This window comes from Lampris incognitus, chromosome 2 (assembly GCF_029633865.1).
Source record: "Lampris incognitus isolate fLamInc1 chromosome 2, fLamInc1.hap2, whole genome shotgun sequence".
NCBI classification, from domain to species: domain Eukaryota; kingdom Metazoa; phylum Chordata; class Actinopteri; order Lampriformes; family Lampridae; genus Lampris; species Lampris incognitus.
This window is the reverse complement of record NC_079212.1, coordinates 10236900-10256628: the sequence shown is the minus strand read 5'-3', so window position 1 is coordinate 10256628 and position 19729 is coordinate 10236900. Positions and strand designations below refer to the sequence as shown.

General features: G+C 44.0%; 1 protein-coding gene across 1 annotated transcript; it reads left to right on the top strand.

Moving 5' to 3' along the window:
* The first annotated feature begins 1367 nt into the window (after nucleotides 1-1367).
* efhd2 (EF-hand domain family, member D2) lies at nucleotides 1368-17831 on the top strand. The gene is made up of 4 exons (XM_056273255.1): nucleotides 1368-2218; nucleotides 14296-14443; nucleotides 14575-14709; nucleotides 14999-17831. The coding sequence occupies exons 1-4, from the start codon at nucleotides 1935-1937 to the stop codon at nucleotides 15128-15130; spliced, it is 699 nt and encodes a 232-aa protein (XP_056129230.1). The 5' UTR covers nucleotides 1368-1934; the 3' UTR covers nucleotides 15131-17831.
* Nucleotides 17832-19729: the final 1898 nt, after the last annotated feature.

Here is a 19729-nt window from a genome sequence, read left to right as displayed (position 1 = left end):
CAGTGGTTAGCGTGGTCGTCTCACAGCAAAAAGGACCTGGGTTCAAGCCCTGGCGTAGTCCAACCTTGGTGGGTCATCCCGGGGCGTCCTCTGTGTGGAGTTTGCATGTTCTCCCCGTGTCTGCGTGGGTTTCCTCCGGGTGCTCCGGTTTCCTCCCACAGTCCAAAGACATGTAGGTCAGGTGAATTGGCTGTACTAAATTGTCCGTAGGTGTGTGTGTGTATGTCGGCCCTGTGATGGCCTGGCGGCCTGTCCAGGTTTTCTCCCTGCCTGCCGCCCAATGACTGCTGGGATAGGCTCCAGCATCCCCGCGACCCTGAGAGCAGGATAAGCGGTTTGGATAATGGATGGATGGACTCTAAAGAAGTTCAGCTGTACCCAACTGCCCATCAGAGATGTAACTGTGAGAAGAAACCCAGTGAAATACATTAGACCCCTTGTGTATATCAGAGCAGTTCAACAATAACAGTTCAGACTTTGTTGGCTGTTGTAATACACCTGCGTTCCTATTGCTGCACATGTGTGATGTCAGGGTGCAACGGGTGTGTCTTCTAGATGTTTAATTTAACTTGTATGTAAGATAAGATCACTTTTATTCATCCCCGAAGGGAAATTCAGGTGTAGATGGCAGCAAAGAGGGTAAAAAAAAGAAAAGACATCAACAGGGTAGAGTAACAGAGGTAGACAGACAGACAGATAGATAGTAGAGGTCAGTCACCTCAGGATCAGAACAATACTAAACATCATCATAGGTATGAGATCAGCATCTACACATATATTCTGCATATATGTGTGTATGTATATGTAGCATAGCATACACACACACGTGAACAGTAGAAACTTGTACACTGTAAAACAGTACGCCATGTGCAATATGCAAGATAGGGTACGGTCAGGGGGGGTCACTAGATCAAGTCAGCCTAATCATAAGTCAGGGGGCTCAGAGGCACGTGTACGGCTGAAGTGACATCCTTTTGACCAGGGGTCCCCAATTACTTTTCATAGCGGACCACTTTTAGGGCCACTTTTAAAACCACGGGCCACTCAACCTCCAGCAGCATGTTGTTCGTTAGTTTGTTTTGGTGTCGATACGTTGCAGGTATTATAATTTAAACAGAGATTTTTCATCTATTTTTCGATATATTACTAGTCTTACTTTTACTAAGAAATTTTTTTTTTTTGGCAGGGAAATAAAAAAAATCGTCTGGCATTTCTCCAAAAATTCTCGCGGACCATAAATCAACCCGTCACGGGCCGGACGTGGCCCGCGGGCCGCCTATTGGGGACCCCTGCTTTTGACTATTGCGATTTTCAGAAGCAAAGGAGAATGAACGCAGCTTTTCCCTTCACCTCATGATTGTGACGTGCTCCTCCTCGTCTGTTGGCTCATCATTCTAGTTGTGGAGTGAAGGCACTTTGCCTGACAGGTGCCACCGAGGCAGCAAAAGTCCTGCTACGCTAGATCTGAATTTAGTTTTCCGTGTTTTATCTTAGGTTTTTATTTTATTGTATTTTTTTTTTCATGGAAGTTCCCCGATTCGCACTCCTGTCCAGGTGGTGACGGTATTGCGCCAGGAAAACAAACGTAACCGCTGTTAAGAAGGGGGGGGGAGAGAACGCAAGAAAGACAGAAGAAGAGCAGGAAGCCGAAGAAGAAGAAGGAGAAGAAGAAGAAGAAGAAGAAGAGATTTGTTGGCTGGTAGGCTGCCGTGCTTGGCGTCCTCTGAAACTTCAGGAGTTTTGCCGCATTTGATGACTTTCTCGGCCTGATTCTTTCCAGCCGGCGACTCCTCTGGTTCCTCCGGCTACAGGACTCCCAAGAAACTCCTTCTTCCCAACACGCGGATGCCTGCGCGCCGCACGTATCGCTGCGTCCCGTCTCGCCTCCTCCGCGCTGGTTCGACCGCCGCCTCCTCCGACAGAAACCTTGTAAAATGGCCTCGGACGAGCTGTCCTCCAAGCTGAACCGCCGGCTACAGATCGAAGAAGGAGTCGAGGAGCCGGTGGCGGTGGACGGAGACGGACACGAGAACGGGACGGAGGAGGAGGCGGAGGAAGAGAAGCCTTGCACGGCCAACGCGGACGCGGAGCTGGGCGCCAAACTGCTGCGGCGCGGCGAGCCTCCGCAGCAGCCCAGCATGAAGGTGTTCAACCCGTACACCGAGTTCAAGGAGTTCTCCAGGAAGCAGATCAAGGACATGGAGAAAATGTTCAAAGAGTGAGTCCGCACCGCACCACACACGGGGGGGGGGGGCAGACATTCCTCCTGTCAACACCAGACACAGGCAGGCAGGCGTGCGCGCACCCAACGGTACGCGGAGTTAACCATCAGCGGTCCGACACCAGCTGGCTTCACTGGTTAACACCTTCGGGTCGGGGGCGCAGGGCAGTGCGGGGAATCAGCAGGTGTGGCTGATCAGGAGGGAACCTGTGCACTGTTGGTGTTGCGCGGTGCATGGCGGCCTCTCTCTCATAGGTCCCCCTATCCGGTCATTCTTATCCTAACTATTCGTGACAGAAGAGCTTAGTGTCAGGATGATCACAGGGAATGTGACATGTTTATGTGTGTTGTAATAGCTGCTGAAAGATGCCAAAAGACCCGCGTCCAACTGTGCAGTACAATATCCAGCCAAAACTAGTTTTGGAGTAATACCCCCTCAAATACGTCACAGTTCACGCCTCATTTTGTGTGGAGTTTTTTTAAGGGTCGGATCGTCTGTATCCTTCATTTAGGCGTCAAAATAGCGTGTTACAATGTATCCAGACTTCATCCTAACACAGCACCCGTTGAAACACAACTGACGGTGCGTTTTAACCATCTCAGGGTAAAGGTGCTGTCCAAAGCAGTAAGACCCCCACCCCTGCGATGTAACACGTTGAAACGCATTTAAGGAAATGTATTCCCACTATTATTTCTATTATTATTGTACACATGTGAAGGTGACCCACTGTTTGACCCATATAAGCATCCAAAATGTGCATGAAAAGTTGATTCAACATTAACCATGTTTGCTTGACTTTCCCAGCATTAACCAACAGAGGAGCTCTGAGCACCATGAGGCAAATCAAAACTCTGCCCTTTATTCGCAGGGTGTGTGAGGGGAGGCCTCTCTACTGTACTTACATGGCCGCATTCCTAAATGTTTGTTTAGTTTCTCTCTCTGCTCTGCAATTTCTCTGAAGCCGATAGGTCTGCTTTAATTTTGCACAGGCCGGCCGGTTAATGAGTAGCTTCTCTTATCGTCCTTCCTGTTCTTCAAGGCGTGTGCCCTGGTGCCTGGTAGACTCTACTCAGATAAACCCTCTCTGTCTTTGAGGTTACTCATGAGCGTGCACACTTTACCAGGCACAGACATTTGGATAAAAGATGTAAATGCAAACACTATTAAAGAAATGCAAATTTTACGATCTAACCTTAACCCTCGCCCCGTGATATGGAATAAACCAGAACTAAAGGATGTTGGTGTGACAGAATAATAGAGGAGGGGGGGGGGGTTGTGCCGCAGCATCACTGTTGCTGTGTGAAATTGAGACCTGATGTAACAGACGGATGTTCCTGTCCCCTCTGATGTCAGGCTGGCACCGGTGTAGAAACTTAGTGTTTGACACCAAACAGTGTTTTCACCTAGAATATCAAGTGTTACATAAAATTGACATGTAGGTTGGTGTGGTCTGATCATGTACTATGTTCAGTATGTCGGTGCTTTATCTTTTTTACAAGAAAAACTCACCGACTGGCTTCTGCAGTAAGAATTTGAGTATGCTGTCAGTTTTACCGAAGATGGATTTTTCTCTGGGCAGCTGAAACTTCTGTGCATGGCACATTTTCTTCATTTTTGAATCTGGTGAATTCGGTAAATAAATGATAAATAGTAGTTGCGCATTAAAATGTGGCGAGATATGTTGTGTAAGTCTGTATCCTGCAGAGGTTATTTTAGCTGTTGTCTTTAACTATTGCTGTTTTAACTTGTTTGAACGGTTTCAACAAAATACACAATTTTACAAGGGGTGCCAAAAGTGTCGCATACACCAATAGCTTTATTAACATATAGTCTTGTAGAAGACTCAAAAGAAATATCTGACATGGGGGTGCTATAGCGCATACCACATGGTTGCAACCGTCGCCGGTTCGATTCCTGCCGACGACCTTTAAAAAAATGCCCCTTTTCCACTGTATGGTTACGGCTCAACTCTACTCGCTTTTATTTTTTTTTTATTTTTCCATTGGGCAAAAGTTAGGGATAGTACCTGGTACCAGGTCCTTTTTTGGTACCACCTCCATCGAGGTTCCAGGTGAGCTGAGCCGATACTAACAGGTGACATGAAAATACCTCTATAAATAAATACATAAAATATGAATAAATATGAATATATATATATTTATTTAAGTATAAAAAAATCTTATAAAATAAATACATAAAATATTTAAATTTTAATATAAATCAAAATAAATAAATAAAATATAAACAAAATGTATTTATATTTATTTAAATATAAATAAAATGTGACCACCGATTGGTCAGAGAGAAATTGAACAGCTCTGTTTATAACCAGGAAATGTCAAAGCGATTCTTATGAAACTTGTAATATAGTTGATAATCTATCCATGTAAAAAATGATTTGTTGTCAGTGAATCTCTTAGTTACACTAATGTTGTTCACGCGAAGCACACATTTAGAGTTGGTCTTGTTGATTTTTTTTTTTTAAATGAAACACTCGTGGTAGACAGGGGAGGAAAAACTAGTCAACACGGCCACAAAAATGACCAGCGGGGCTTCGCCGTGAGGGGGTACTATCTGCAGTGGGGGGGGGGGATAACGCGAGTTGAGTCAAATAAGTAGAGTAGAGTTGAGCCAGGCAGTAACATGCGGTGGAAAAGGGGCATTTGTTGCATGTCATACCTCTCTCTCTCTCTCTTTTCCTGTCTGCCTCTTCACTATCGCTGTCTAATAAGGTAAAAATGCTGTCAAAATAATCTAGAAAAAAACAAGAAGGTGTCTGACATGTCTGAACTGCTCCTCTCCAAATCGGTTCCATTGTCTGCCTGGCCTCACCCACCGTCTGGCTCGGTATGAAACTGTCAGCATTGATACAGGCGCTCGGCAACAGAGGATTCAGCATCCTTATGTAACTTAGGTCCTTCACTGCTGGATTACAGGCTCAGAGGACTTTGACATCTACTGTTGACAGGAATTTTAGAGGACTCTGTAGATAAGCTGTCTAACAAAAGAGGTGCAAACCAAAATGTGACGGCAGTGGAAGGGGTTCTGCGATGCATCCTGGGTTTTACTTTTGCTAAAGCTTTTCTTTGTGACATTACCGTCTGAATGAATGGTACGTCTTCACATCTTTCCACTTAGACTGAAATCTCCTGAGAAGACAATTGAGTATTCAGATCTCAAGGTTAAATGTCAAAAGTCCAACACTAGCCAGCGTTACAGCAACACAACACCCACGTTTAGATCTCTGAACACACAGACGAGCTGGGCATTTCAAACTGCCAATGTAATCACATTGGTAGAGTAATCACATGTAGATTTTGGGAATTACACGAGTTCGTCACTAAATAAGAAAATGACACAAGTATTGTGATATTGGCTGATGGGGTTACTTGTATTCAAGAGTAGTTTGGGTTCTGCTTTTGCGGTTCGTCGTTAGGGTTCGAGTTAAACAGGCTGATGTTGTCTTTGTAGATTCATTTCAGGCATCCGGGTAGTAAAATATCCAGGGGGATTTAAATCTGTTCACTAGACGTTGGTTTTCAGATTCAAGACACTTGGCCATTCGTCCTCATGGCTTCTTCGCTCCTGATAAATGGTGATAAATGCTAAGATGACACCTTGGAAACAACCTGTTGCTTCAGTTGAATACATAAGAGGACATGTTGCCTCGAATCGGCTGTACTAAAATTGTCCCTAGGTGTGTGTGTGTGTGTGTGTCGGCCCGGTGATGGTCTGGCAGCCTGTCCAGGGTGTCTCCCCGACTGCTGGGATAGGCTCCAGCATCTCCGTGACCCTGAGAGCAGGATAAGCGGTTTGGATAATAGATGAATGGACATGTTGCCTCCACACATCACAGGAAGTGTCATATACAGGTGTACCCACTGCTTGACACAAAATACCACCAGAAAGTGTGTTATAAAATGGGAAAGAAAACGCCGGCTTCTAATACACAATGAGCTGGTCTCTCAGTCCAAATCCAGGACCGGAGGGTTCATCTGAAAATGGGCAGAGTCCAGTCTCTCTGCTTACAGGATGTGCTCATCACTGCTTACTGTGAAGTTAAATTCCTGTTAACGCCAGTAGATAGATAAGTGTTAACCACACCGGATGCTATCTGTCATGAACGTTGCTCTTGCCTCACTCTTCTGTCAGACCTGCTCTGCAGAAGCTGTGATGAAAACTTGAACTGGACCGAAACCCTCTGGACTAGCAGATCTGTTGTGGTTTTATCATATGTCCAGCTCTCAGTGCCTCACACCGCTCTCTCATCAGCTCATGTTGCTGGGCAGATTAGATTACAATGTTTAACAGAACAAATGAAATACATGTGGGACTTGACGGTAAACGCACAGATGCCAAAGACAAAGAGGAATAACACAGGCGTTGTAATCAGTAAGTGGTTAAATGAAATTCCTTAATAGTTGGGTTTACATAAATTCTGTCTGGATATCAAAGAAGTTGAATCGGTTCACCTGGACACAGCGTTTATCGAGAGAAACGTTTCATCACTCATCTAATGCCCCTTTTCCACTACATGGTACCGGCTCAACTCGACCCGACTCGCTTCTGTGTGGTTTTCCAATACCATAACAGTACCCCCCCTCAGTGTAGCTGGTCGTCATAGCGACGCCTGGTTAAACTGCTGTGACGTCATCTTCAACGCGACCATTGTTAAGAACAAACAAGAACAAGCGTCTGTACTTCCTCGACTTAATGGCTCTACCGATGCTCTGCTGCTTGTGGCTACTAGGGCAGTGCCGGGTTCGGATGTGTAACGTCGAATCCTACAGAATGGTGCGTGACACCTCATGCTGAGTGACTCTGGGGTGGCACCAGTCAATTAAAACGAATCGTTAACTCGGGTGGGAAGTCACCTGTCATGTTGGGAAGATCCGGTGTTTCCTCTCCATCTGGTAACAGTCTGTGTTCCTCTTGCTGTGTGAGATGTGTGGTGGTTTAGACTCTGAAGGTACCTGCTGGGTTTATTCCTGCTCCGTCTCCAACACAGCTGGAAGGACTTCAGTGCTGTTTAACCCAAGAATATGTTGTCTCTGTACCGAGTAGGACTGTCAAAAGACGTTTGCTGTCGTGAGTGTTTGTTCAGAGCTGGTCAGGTTGTTGTATCTGCTTCCTTTTGGGTCACATTTGTCTTGGCTGGCCAAGGATCAAATCCCAGAAGAATTTCTTTTCTTGTCTCGTGTTCAAAACTTATGCTTTTCATTCTACATGTGGCAGGACTGCAGATAATCCACCACGGATGGATGCACAACTCCCTGTTTAATTTTACTTTTTGAATGACGAAATTCATTTGAGCACTGGTGCCCTCATGGTCGAATGTTACTGACATGAGCTGATAAACCTGTATTGCGTGCCCCGCAGGAAGGTTTTGTTATTCATCATAAGCTAGTGGAAGCTAGTAGGCACCACAGCAAAAAGGTTCTGGGTTCGAGCCCCGGGGGTAGTCCAACCTTGGAGGTCGTCCCGGGTCGTCCTCTGTGTGGAGTTTGCACGTTCTCCCCGTGTCTGTGTGGGTTTCCTCCGGGTGCTCCGGTTTCCTCCCACAGTCCAAAGACATGTAGGTCAGGTGAATCGGCTGTACTAAATTGTCCGTAGGTGTGTGTGTGTGTGTGTGTGTGTGTGTGTGTGTGTGTGTGTGTGTGTGTGTGTGTGTTGGCCCTGTGATGGACTGGCGGCCTGTCCAGGGTGTCTACCCGCCTGCCGCCCAATGACTGCTGGGATAGGTTTCCAGCATCCCCGCGACACTGAGAGCAGGATAAGTGGTTTGGATAATGGATGGATGGATGGAGGAAATAGGTAGTCCTATACTGGTGCATCCTTGCAACTATTCCTTCCCTACTCTGCTAACAATGAAATACCCGAAGAGACTTTTATTTTATTAATTATTCATCCGAAATGTGTGCGGGATTTTTGTTGTTGTTGTTTTTTGGTCTGCTTTTTTCCTTTTATTCATTAGTTCGGTAGAGTCCGTGGTAATTTAAACACAAGCTGTGTGACTTGTCAGCTCAAGGTGTGAACAACATGGAACGTAGTGGCAGTGGGAAAGCTGAAGAAGTGAGCTGTCGATGAAGAGCAGAGATGCACTTGTGACTAAAGAACTAAAGTTTTCAGTAAAATAAGCAATGCTTTTCTTGAAATATTCCCTCTTAATTTTCCAGCTTGTCTGTAATGCAAGTTCACCCCGGCTCTGTTTTCCAACAATAGACCAGAGACAGGATGGCAAATGCTGTCGTAGAGTTGAAATCCAGGTTTCCATGATCCTGATGTGGTCTTAATACAACCTCCATAGAGGCAAACAGCTGTGCCTGGTTTAATGTCAATTAAGAGGTCTGAGAACGCTGATGGAGATGCATTCCCATCTAAAATAACAGTTTCCTGTGGTCAGCTCTGTTCTGTGGAGACTCTCTCCCCAGGGAATGGCAAAGGTTAGTTTGGTCTTTATAATAGAAAAACATTCAGCTGCTGAACTCTCCATTCCTGAAACCTAAATGGTCTTTTGTTTTAAACTGAATGCAGGGCAGCCCATTCAGTTTTCATGATTCAGCAGACATAAGACAGGGATTCATGATGTCTTGGTAATTCCTTGTGGAGCAGGAAGAAGACTTGTGGGCATCTTGGGGAATCTAAACAAGAACGAGGCTCTTCAGGAAGTCTGACACAGGACCATTCATGACGTGGGATAGACCGGGTGGGGTGAGGGGTGGGGGGACTTTGGTTGACTTTAGGCCGTGGAATTTTCCATCCACACTGACTAATTTTGTGTAGTTTTCTTTAGACAAGAACAATTTGTATCTCTGAGAAACAAGGTACAGCAGTTCGGTTGTCTAGTTATCTGTGAACCAGGAAGTTGTCATGCAGAGGAAGGCGTGCAAGTTCTGTAGTTTAAAAGGAAAACTTATAAGACACCTAGTCTGCACATGCTGACACCATGTCAAGTTGCTCTACCGACTTTTACAATGACTGAATCTGTGTTGAAACTGACCTTTTACAGTCCCTGGTGGAATAAGTTGACAAATGCATAAAGTCATGACAGAATGAGGCTAAAAACAAGGATATGATGATGCATTGTGTTGACAGGACAAGACAGCGCACACAAACCCAGTTGGGTTGCCACTGACTAGAGTCTTATTGATGAGTCCTATAGATAGGGGGAAGAAGGCTTTGTTGGTTCTTGCCTTCCTATGGAATGGGGCTGAGGTCTGCAGCCTGATGGAGGGCGGCCGTATTGGTTGTGGAGATTTGTGGTGTCTGCTGTTACCTGGTTCGCCTTGGGGACTGTAAGTGATTGGAATAGTGGTGTATTGTTGCTGCATTCAGTGGCACAAATTTTGCTTGAGACATTGATGGTTTTTGTGATCAGTGTGTGAACTATACCATGGCTTTCGGGGAGCTCACTTTTTGTTTACCTGGGGGGGGGGGTGTGCTTGCGCGTGCCTCAAAAAAAGGGCTGACAGTGACTAGTTGCAAAGCAACATAGCTGCAAGCATGTAGGCCTGCTTGCTTTGTGAAGGTACGTCACTCGCGTTGTATGTTGGAACGGGGGCACCATCTTGTTAGGAATGTGCTCTGTTGGGCATGTAAGAAAAAATGTAAATTACCTTTTCAGAAAGCAGAAGGGTTTTTGTCTCTGCATACTGTGCATCCCAAGCTTCCACCCTTAATGAATAGCCATGTGTTGCGAGTCTTCCATTCCCTCCACTGCTGGCTGGTCCACTTAGGCGGGAGAGAGGGGCGGGTGGGGTCAGCATCATCATCAGCCTCTTCCTATTTCGAGCCGTTACCCCCATCTCCGGCTTCTTCTGTCGACTTGGCCTGCGTTGTCACACCGGGCGTTGGTGGGTTTGTGCTGACAGCAATCCCAGCAGGTGTAGCATCAGCGTCAGTTGTAGAAGACGTATCTTGCTCTGGTTGCTCTTTGATTGGCTTATATTTTTTAGTAAATCCAAAATTTGCGACTAAGTGCCCTTGTTTTCTTTTTGACATAGCTATCTGTATGCTGACTACAAAATAGAAATGAATAATGGCGATTCAGCACGCAGACTGAGCGGGACTAGGAGAGTTTGTTTTTGTTTGTTTTTTTATAAAGTTTTTTTTATTGCACCAACATGCTTCGGTGGTGATGGCAAGAATTGCATGCGTGCTAGTATCTTTATTAAAAGTGAATTAGTGATCCTCATGTATAAGTCATCCATCAATAATAGCATAATTTTATGCATGATTCATGATGATGAAGACACAGAAAAATAGAAATGCATAGCATATTGTCAATATTTTAGAGAGACCCCCCCCCCCCCAAATTTTTTTTCAGAAATCATATTTTCATTTTCATGTTGTATTAAGAGTAGCCTAGCTCTCACTGGCTCCCCTGTAGTTCGCACCCCGTGATCATGTCTTTGTCAGTGGCTGTTAGCAAGCAGAACCAGTACAGGAATCTTGAGGTGAGGTTTTCTCGCTGCTCCTTATGGCCTCTAGCAACACATACAAAGACACACAGGTATTTCTTGACGGCTGCAGCATCTGCAGGCCGTCATAACTAGACAGTGCTGAATGTTCAAGTTCTGTCCTGGCACGTCTCCGTGACGCTTGGCAGCGGCAGTCAGACCCTCAGATCTTGAGGAGATTTTCAGTGGGCGGACTGGAAGGGTGTGACCGAGTCTGTATGCAGCTAAATGTTGTTCAGGACTTGTAGCCTGTGGTTTTAAAAAAAGAATGTACAAATAGCATGCATGGACTTACATATACAGACAAATCTCTTGAAAACATTGTGATTTGTAGTTACTTCACTTAAGCCATGGTCAGCATGGCAAAGTTTTGAAGAAAATGTATTTGGAAATATTTACTTTCATGCATTTAATCTTAATGACTAACTTCCTGACTTGGGCGTTGAAAGCATTTCAGACGGGAGGGCTCGAAGTTTATTTATCTTAGATTGAAATACAACAAGGCAGATGAATGGTCTTTCACCATGGTTTGAAATGTCTCCTGTACCCTCACATCACAGACGGGTTTAACAGTCCTTTATTGTGGCATTTAGCCACATCAGAAATATAATCCTAAACGATTTGTTCATGTTTCCACAACTTCCATTTGGCCAAAACAAAATTTGTACTTTTTGATGCAATTTTTGGCAACACAACATATATATTACACTAACTGATTTCACACACCTTCAACCACATAGAAGATGACTAGTTACTGAAACCAGTAATCTGCTTCTCCATGGCACATGGTTGAGTACCATGGCCGTCAAGCCCTCAGTTCACTTTTCTGTGTTGGTGTGTCTGTAGTTGTTTATATGTGAGCAGGTCTTAATGCACATTTTAAACATGTTAGATTGCTTTTTTAAATTTGTGGGTTTGCACAGAGGCTGACACCGAGCCATCACGCATCCTTACTATGTAAGATAAACATGCAACATACCACCTCTTTATTTAACTGTGTTTCTCTACCTCCATTCATCCTGCTGCCATTTGTAATAAACCCAAAGCATCCAGAATGATCCGGTCCTCAACTACCACAGTCTCAGGCTACTTCCATGACATAATGTCCCACAGGAGCTAATGGACACTAGCTAATAACACAGTAGCTAATGGACACTAGCTAATAACACAGCAGATAATGGACACTAGCTAATAACACAGCAGATAATGGACACTAGCTAATAACACAGTAGCTAATGGACACTAGCTAATAACACAGTAGCTAATGGACACTAGCTAATAACACAGCAGATAATGGACACTAGCTAATAACACAGCAGATAATGGACACTAGCTATTAACACAGTAGCTAATAAACTCATCTAAGACCAGGTTCACCACTAGTCCAGGCTGTATTGGGCCTTTGTCTATGGCCAAACAGGTTTTGCATTTTGATGGCAAAAGTGTCAGGTTTAAATGTAATGACTAAAAGTAAAGAAGATTAAAATAGACAATTTATTTCCCGAAGGCCAGCCAACTTCTCATTTTTTAGAAGTCGCTGTTTGTTCTTTCTGCTTCCTCACCAGTTTCACAAGTTCTCTATAGATGCAGAATGTTCCACATATCTGTCAGAAACCTTACTACCATTGAGGAAGTTGGGCAAAAGGTCACTTCCTCTGGTTATGTAGATAATCTGTCTGAAGTTGCTCACTCTTCTTGTGCAAAAATACATGACTCATTAAAAGTGATTCATGTTAAACTATTTTGCCCTTCAGTTCAGTTAACTTGCTGAACAAAATGCCAAAAAACGTGAAGTGCAACAGGTAAACATTTCTGCATTGCCACATCTTCCCTTATCATTAAATAGTCTGTTCTTGTTTTAATTCTAATGCATCGTATTTGTCCATATAATACTCGAATATCAGAGTTCTGCCCACTGTTTTCTGGCAGGTCTCATTGGCTCTGACTGGAGTTCACTATCTATTTTAAGACTTTGTTTTTCAGTGATATGTGAACTTGGGGTTGTTCAGAGGATTTATCCTGTTGACAAAAGGAAGTGAACTCAGCTTAGTACCATCAGAAGCAAATAAAAAAATCTGTCCCGCTACAAATGATTTGTTCCGACAAGACATGAAAATTAATAATTACAGCTCATTGTCACACTTCAGTAACTCGGATTTCCATATCATATTTTTACGAGACAGTATTGGCTGTTAACCACTATTAAAAGCTTTTTAATGATGGTGATACAGGAGGACCTGAACTCCAGATTTGTCAGAGAAAAGCAGCTCAGTATAAACAGGCATGGACATGAAAGGAGCTCCAAGAATCTGGGCGGTTCTCCTCGGACGAGTAGCAGAAAGTGTGCACACGTCCTCACACAAAACAGCTAAAAAAGCAAATACTTCATATCATTCTAGGAAATGATTCCCCCTTCTTAAAAGTAAGGACTGTGGAAGGAGATGGTGAGAATATTCTCTTGCATTTTGATGATGGTGAATTGACGATGATTTTGTGATTTCAGAACTGCAGTAGAAAGTTTAAAGTCATTTTCCAGTTTACAAAGTGAGTTTGATCAGACAACGGTTATTCGTGTTAACGTAAACAAATCTTTTCAAAGTAAAAGTGGCTTAAAAGTCTCTTGCGTTACATGTCGGCGCATTGGAATGTTGAGTAGTGCGAGGATGATGCAATACCAGTCAAATTTTAATCAGAAATAAACTGCTGCAGGTCCTGAAAATAAATGTATAAAATGAATAACAAGTTTAATTATGAATATTATATAATTATTATACGTAATAATAAAGTGTCAGGGGCAGTGTGTAAATATTTCCCTGATCTTCGCTTTGCTCATTTAAAGGACCGTTATGTAGGATTTAGTGGCATCTAGCGGTGAGGTTGCAGATTGCAACCAACTGAATACGCCTACCGTCACCCCTCCCTTTCCAAATCTGTAGGAGAACCTACAGTGGCCTTCAGGTGCCAGTAGATACTTCCAAAATGATGTCATCGTCTATGACTGCATCGAGCAGCCATAACGTGTCAAGTGGTGAGTTTCCTTTAGATTGATAGATTTAGAAATTGTATTTAGTTACTCAGTTTGTAAAACTATAGGCCATAGCCAGTCTTCATCAGCACAAATCTAATCGGGGGGCATTAGGGAACCATGGGGGCACAAACTGCTGTTCGAGAACTCAGTCTATGATGTAAATGCTTGATAATACAAGTTTACCATCAACAACCAACACACCAACCCAGTTCCAATTTCAAAACATGCTGCAAAGTCACACTCACACACACACACACACACACACACACACACACACACACACAGAGCACTGTGCACGCATGCAAAAAATATAGCCTATGTGCAAGCCACGTCTTCTCGCGTTCTCGTTCTCCCGCCCCCCTCCCTCTCCCCCCGTCTCACAGACCTTTGTATTGTAACTCATCATCATTGCAGCCATAGTTATGTTAATCCTTTTGGCAGCCTATCAAAGCATTTGAGAGTGTGTTGGGATGTAACTCGAGACATTGATCCTTTTTAGATTTTAAATGTGCATTATGCTTGTTTAAAGTAAGTGATGCTATGCTTCACTGCTAACACAAGCTCATGTTCCTTTTTGTGTGTCTAGGTTTGATGCAGGGAAGGACAACTTCATTGACCTTATGGAGCTGAAACTGATGATGGAGAAGCTGGGCGCTCCCCAAACCCACCTGGGCCTGAAGAACATGATCAAAGAGGTGGACGAAGACCTGGACAACAAGCTGAGCTTCAGAGAGGTGAGCTCTGATGAAGTCTTATCTCGTCTTGAGCGTGTCCATGATGATGCCTTCATCTCACGACATTCCGGTCTGGCTGTTCCTTGTTTTCCCTCTATCAATGGAGCTCCATCTCTTCTCTCTTCCTCCAGTTCCTGCTGATCTTCAGGAAGGCGGCGGCCGGAGAACTGGAAGAGGACAGTGGCCTCATCGTCTTGGCCCGTCTGTCAGAGATCAACGTCTCTACTGAGGGCGTGAAAGGAGCCAAGACCTTCTTTGAGGCCAAAGTAAAGCCATCTGTTTTCTCAGGGACTCTAAGGAAGTGTCGTATCTGAGGAGAGATTTAAAAGATAGCACAATTCTCTCTTTCTGGAATCACTCCGGTCATAGGAACAGCTAACTTAAGACTACAGAGACATGATGAATTCATACAGACAAAAATACCATCACATAATTCGTTTTCCTTCATGTAGAGTAGGTTGATATGTGTGATTTCAAAACCTATCGGGGAGGTGGCGGTTAACTCTGACATTAAGTGTCAGTAGACTTTATTTGTCCATCTGTTCTGTCTTACAGGTCCATGCCATCAATGAGTCCAACCGCTTTGAGGCTGAGATACGCCAAGAGCAAGAGGAGAAGAAGAAGCAGGCGGAGGAGAGGAAGCAGCGACAAGCAGCCTTCAAGGAGCTCCAGTCAGCATTCAAATGATCTCCTCCATCTTCACCGTTGGACCCTTCGTTCAGCCCTTCTGTGATGTACCGTCTCTCTTTCTGTCGTTTCATACGTGTTTGCTCTAGAAAGCTGTGCTTTGGAAAGTAAGTGAGCAAGGCAGCAGTGATTTGTGTTGGGTTAAGCACTGGTCTGTTGTACGATGGGTTGCATCTATTAGTTCCAGGGTACCACCACTACCCGCAATGATGGTGGTTTTGTCTGTGTCCTCTGGAGAACATTGTAAGTTCATGTCCCTTCACTGTTAATGTTTTCATCAATGACACTGGTTGTGAAAGTGTGATGTAAAGGCTTTTAAAGGGTGGTGGTAGTGACGATGCTTAATTGTAATATTGTGTTGTAACATTTTGTTTGAACATGGTGTCCAGTGCCTGTTTGTTCAGTCCATTGTAAATGGTTTGGTAACTTGGTGACTCCATAGTTTGGCTGTACATGTCGTATCCTGTAAGTTTCATTCTGTCCTGGTTGCAGTGTAATTTTCTTGCCGGAGTGTCGGATCAACCTTTCCTGATTCCGTGAGATACTCCAGCAGGATGTTCCATACACATAATTACATCCTAATATTGGGTTTATTCAGTGTTTAATTTTGACCGATAATCTAGCTCTATTTTTAATGTTAGCTCTATATTTTTTAATATTGGGGCAGGGTGGGATGGGGGTGGGGTTTTGCATGAGTGGTGGTGGGCATTTATTTTTAACCAGTGTGGTTTGCATGAGCACTGTGAAGTTCTGACAATCCTGAGCGTCTTCTTGCTAACCACCCCTGTCGATAAGCTACTGACATGCAACACTGTTCTACCAAATGGCAGTCTGTACTGAACACATTACTACTGCTCATTCTGATTCAACTTGGATGGAAAGAGCACAGATCAGGAAGTCTGGTGGAGCAAACATACTGCAGTACTGGACTTCCCAGTAGTGCTTCCTGTCTGGTGATGTCACGTGACTGTGACACATCCATGGGGAAATTTGGGTAAAGGAGATGGATGAATTTGGTGTTCAATTTCATAGCATGTTTGTACCTCCGGGTATTCATACAGACGAGGTTTGTACCCGTTATGTGTTCAATACATAACGGTGGCTTTAATCCCAAACTCACTCAAAGCATTTTAACTTGATGCTGATTGAGCCGCATTTGGTCCGCATGTGGCCGTTCAGTATTTCAGCTCTGTATGCAGAAGCTTATCAAACCTGTCATACAGATGAATTTGGATAACTAAGCATCAAACAAAATGATTTTCCAACCCACGTCCATGTCAAAGCAGTACTCAGCAAGAGACATGCTGTGGTTTCTCCTTTACTCAGTTTTGCAAGATGAAACTTGTGTGATGCACTCGATCAGAAATCAACTGAACCTTTCAAAGCTTTGCCAGATATCTGCACAATTTGCACTCGTTTGGTCATTTGCATGAGTTTAATCAAGAGATTTAATGATTTAAAAAAAATCAATTAGCTTCACGTTTTGCTTAAAGAAACTAACCCAGCTAAACTGACATGTTCATGTTTTGCGTTAGAGCACATTATAGAATATTTTATATATTGTTTGTCCTCATAAAGGGCTTGGCTTTTGAAAGTAATATTGTGGCTTCAAAGCAAGTGGGTGAAGCGGAGACTGAAGGGAAGGGGTACGATGATTTTCAATATTCGGCAGGATTTTGGTGTGATGACTGTAAACTTGGTATCGTCTGGTGATACGGTGCGTCACGGCACATCGCAACTGAGAAGCGGTGATATAAATATATATTTTTTTCATGACTAAATTCAAAAATAATTTTAGTTTTATATGTAGAGGAGGGATTTTGTGAAATCTTCTGTGTTATCGTGGCTGCTGAACACAAGCCGGTCTGTCAAGGTAAAGAAGCGACAGCCGCTGGCTCGCCTTACAGTGAAGGGGACGAGCCGCCTGCTTGGTCTGCGAGTAAAGAGACCGGTTTGTTTTTCGTCGTGACGTAGAGGTTGGTTTGTAAACCGTGTTTGTGTCAAATGCTGAAGTGAAATCTGTTGTTGGCTTCTGTTTTTATGTTCTCTGCTGCTCCCGTTTGTCCAGAACAAACCAACTTTTAACTGAACCCAAAAAGAGGAAGAACAGAACAAATGAATTCAGTGTTTCCCTACGTTCTCTTATTCATTCCTTTGTCTTTATGCCCTAAACATTCTCATGACCGTTGGGAACATTGTGCCAAAAGTGCTTTCTCTACACTTCAGTCCAGTCTGACATTCCCATGAGAACGTAGAATTTAAAATGCTTAAAGATCGCTTTAACAGTTGGAAGAGATGCTGTTCCTCACATTGAGCTCAGTGTAATGAAGTGTAGTGGAAATCAGACGTCCCTGACTCGGACCCAGAAGCCTGTTTATTCTCTGCCTGAAGAAAACTTGTTCATCCAGAATAAGATAAAACATTGTTATCTGATTATTATTGTTATCGTATTGTTATCACTTATTTGAAGATTTGGTTCGAGTTTAGAGTTTGCGCTCCTCCTCAGTGTTTGGACTGATTCCTTCTGATTTTCAGGGCTTCATTCTTTTGCTGTGATTTGAACAATTCAGCGTTTCTAATTGTTTTTCACTGTATTGTCCCACAGACTAATGGAGAAATCTGTCTGCTCCATACTTGCTTTTATTTTTAACTGTAACAAAAAGGCATTATTATTTTTGTTGCAATAAATTTCGATTTCTAATTTGAATCTGTATTAGTGCCTTGTATCTGTTGACATCCCGGTCTCTTTTTAAAGTTTCAGTCCTGGAGGGTCGTCGTTTGACCTTGTTGGTGACGTGATGCAGACCACTTCATGATGCACTGATAGCCACGCCCTCTACATGAGGCACATCGCCCCCTGATTGGCTCGTCAAAGAGGAAGCGATTGAAGTCCTCCATCCCAATTGGCTGGTCACACAGACAGGAAATGGTTTTAAACTTGCCGGATACGACGTCAGTAATGTCGGGGAAAGTACTCTTATTACTACCTTTAGAATATCTCTGGGATGCTGAATGCTAGAGACTCACTCCTTTGCTACCAGAAGCCCAGCGTTGTGCTGTTCGAAACTTGGCTCCCGTGTGATCGTGTCTTTCAGAAGCTTTGTACTGCAGCCTTGAACTGCGGTGTCTTTTTAGAGACTTCTTACAATAAGTCGATAAGGACAAATCCAACACATAACGTCTTCTGTGATTATCAAAATGTCCATGTCAAAAGCGGTCTGTTGTTGTTAGCCTCGCCAACAGCAATCCAACGATGCCTTGAGTTTGTCGACCAATCAGGTGCCTTGGGTTGAGTCTCTCGGCAGCACTGGTCTGAAAAGCACTGCACAATCGAATCATTGGCGGTCACTCGGTACCGATTGTGACGGTCCTCGGGTGGGCGTAGAGGCCGATCCTGGAGCCGCATAATGGGAGGACGCCTGTGCGTGACAGCTTTTTACGTGGAGAGGCTGATGCGCCTGCAGCCACCACACGGTCCTTTGGCAGGGGGTGGCCAGAGTCCAATGGCATGGAGAACCAAGACGATTGGGGACCACCCTCTGTTGCAGCCTTCATCCGCCTTCACTGCCATTGTGACCTGGAGACATCTTGGCTAGAATTTTTATTTTTCCCCCCTGATTGTAAAGACTTGGGAGAACATATATATATATATATATATATATATATATATATACAGACACACATGCACACATACAGATGGGTGACAGATTAAAGAAATACCCAACATAAAGAGTGTTAGTAAGGTGTTGGTCCACCATGAGCCTCCAGAACATCTTCAGTGCTCCTTGTCATAGATTCTACAAGTCTCTGAACTCTACTGGAGGGAGGGATGGACACCATTCATCCAAAAGATGCTCCCTCATTTGGTGTTTTGATGATGGTGGTGGAAAGCGCTGTCTAACACGTCGATCCAAAACCTCCCATAGGTGTCAAGTTGGATGGAGATCTGGTGACTGTGATGGCCATAGCAAATGATTTACATCATCTTCATCCTCATCAAACCATTCAGTGACCCTTCTTGTCCTGTGGTTGGGGGCATTGCCATCTGGGAGGAGACCGCTCCCATCAGGATAGAAATGTCTCATCATAGGATAAAGGTGATCACTCAGAATAACGTTGTATTGATTTGCAGTGACCCTTCCCTCTAAGGGGACAAGTGGACCCAAACCATGCCAGGAAAATGCTCCCCACAGCATAACAGAGCTCACAGACCGCCTCACTGTAGGGGGGGGGGGTTCAATCATTCAGGTTTTTCCTTTCATTTGTCACCTGTCTGTATAGAATAATAATAATAATCATCATCATCATCATCATTACATTTATATGAAGGTAATGGTACAAGAGAAGACAGAATAAATCAATAAAATGAAATAAAATGTCAAACCGTGATGAAATAGAGATGGCGGAATGAGATGAATCAAAACAGAGGCGAGTAAAATTGATTTAAACGGCGAATTTAGAGCGAGTGAATATAGCGGTGGTGTTTTTGAGGAGCGCTCCCTCGTGTGGAGACAGAGGGAAGTGCAGGCCGGAGGCGGGACGGGCTCAGGTGACGCCGCTCTGCGCTGTCGCCGTGTGGAGCTGCTGATGTCCACCGAC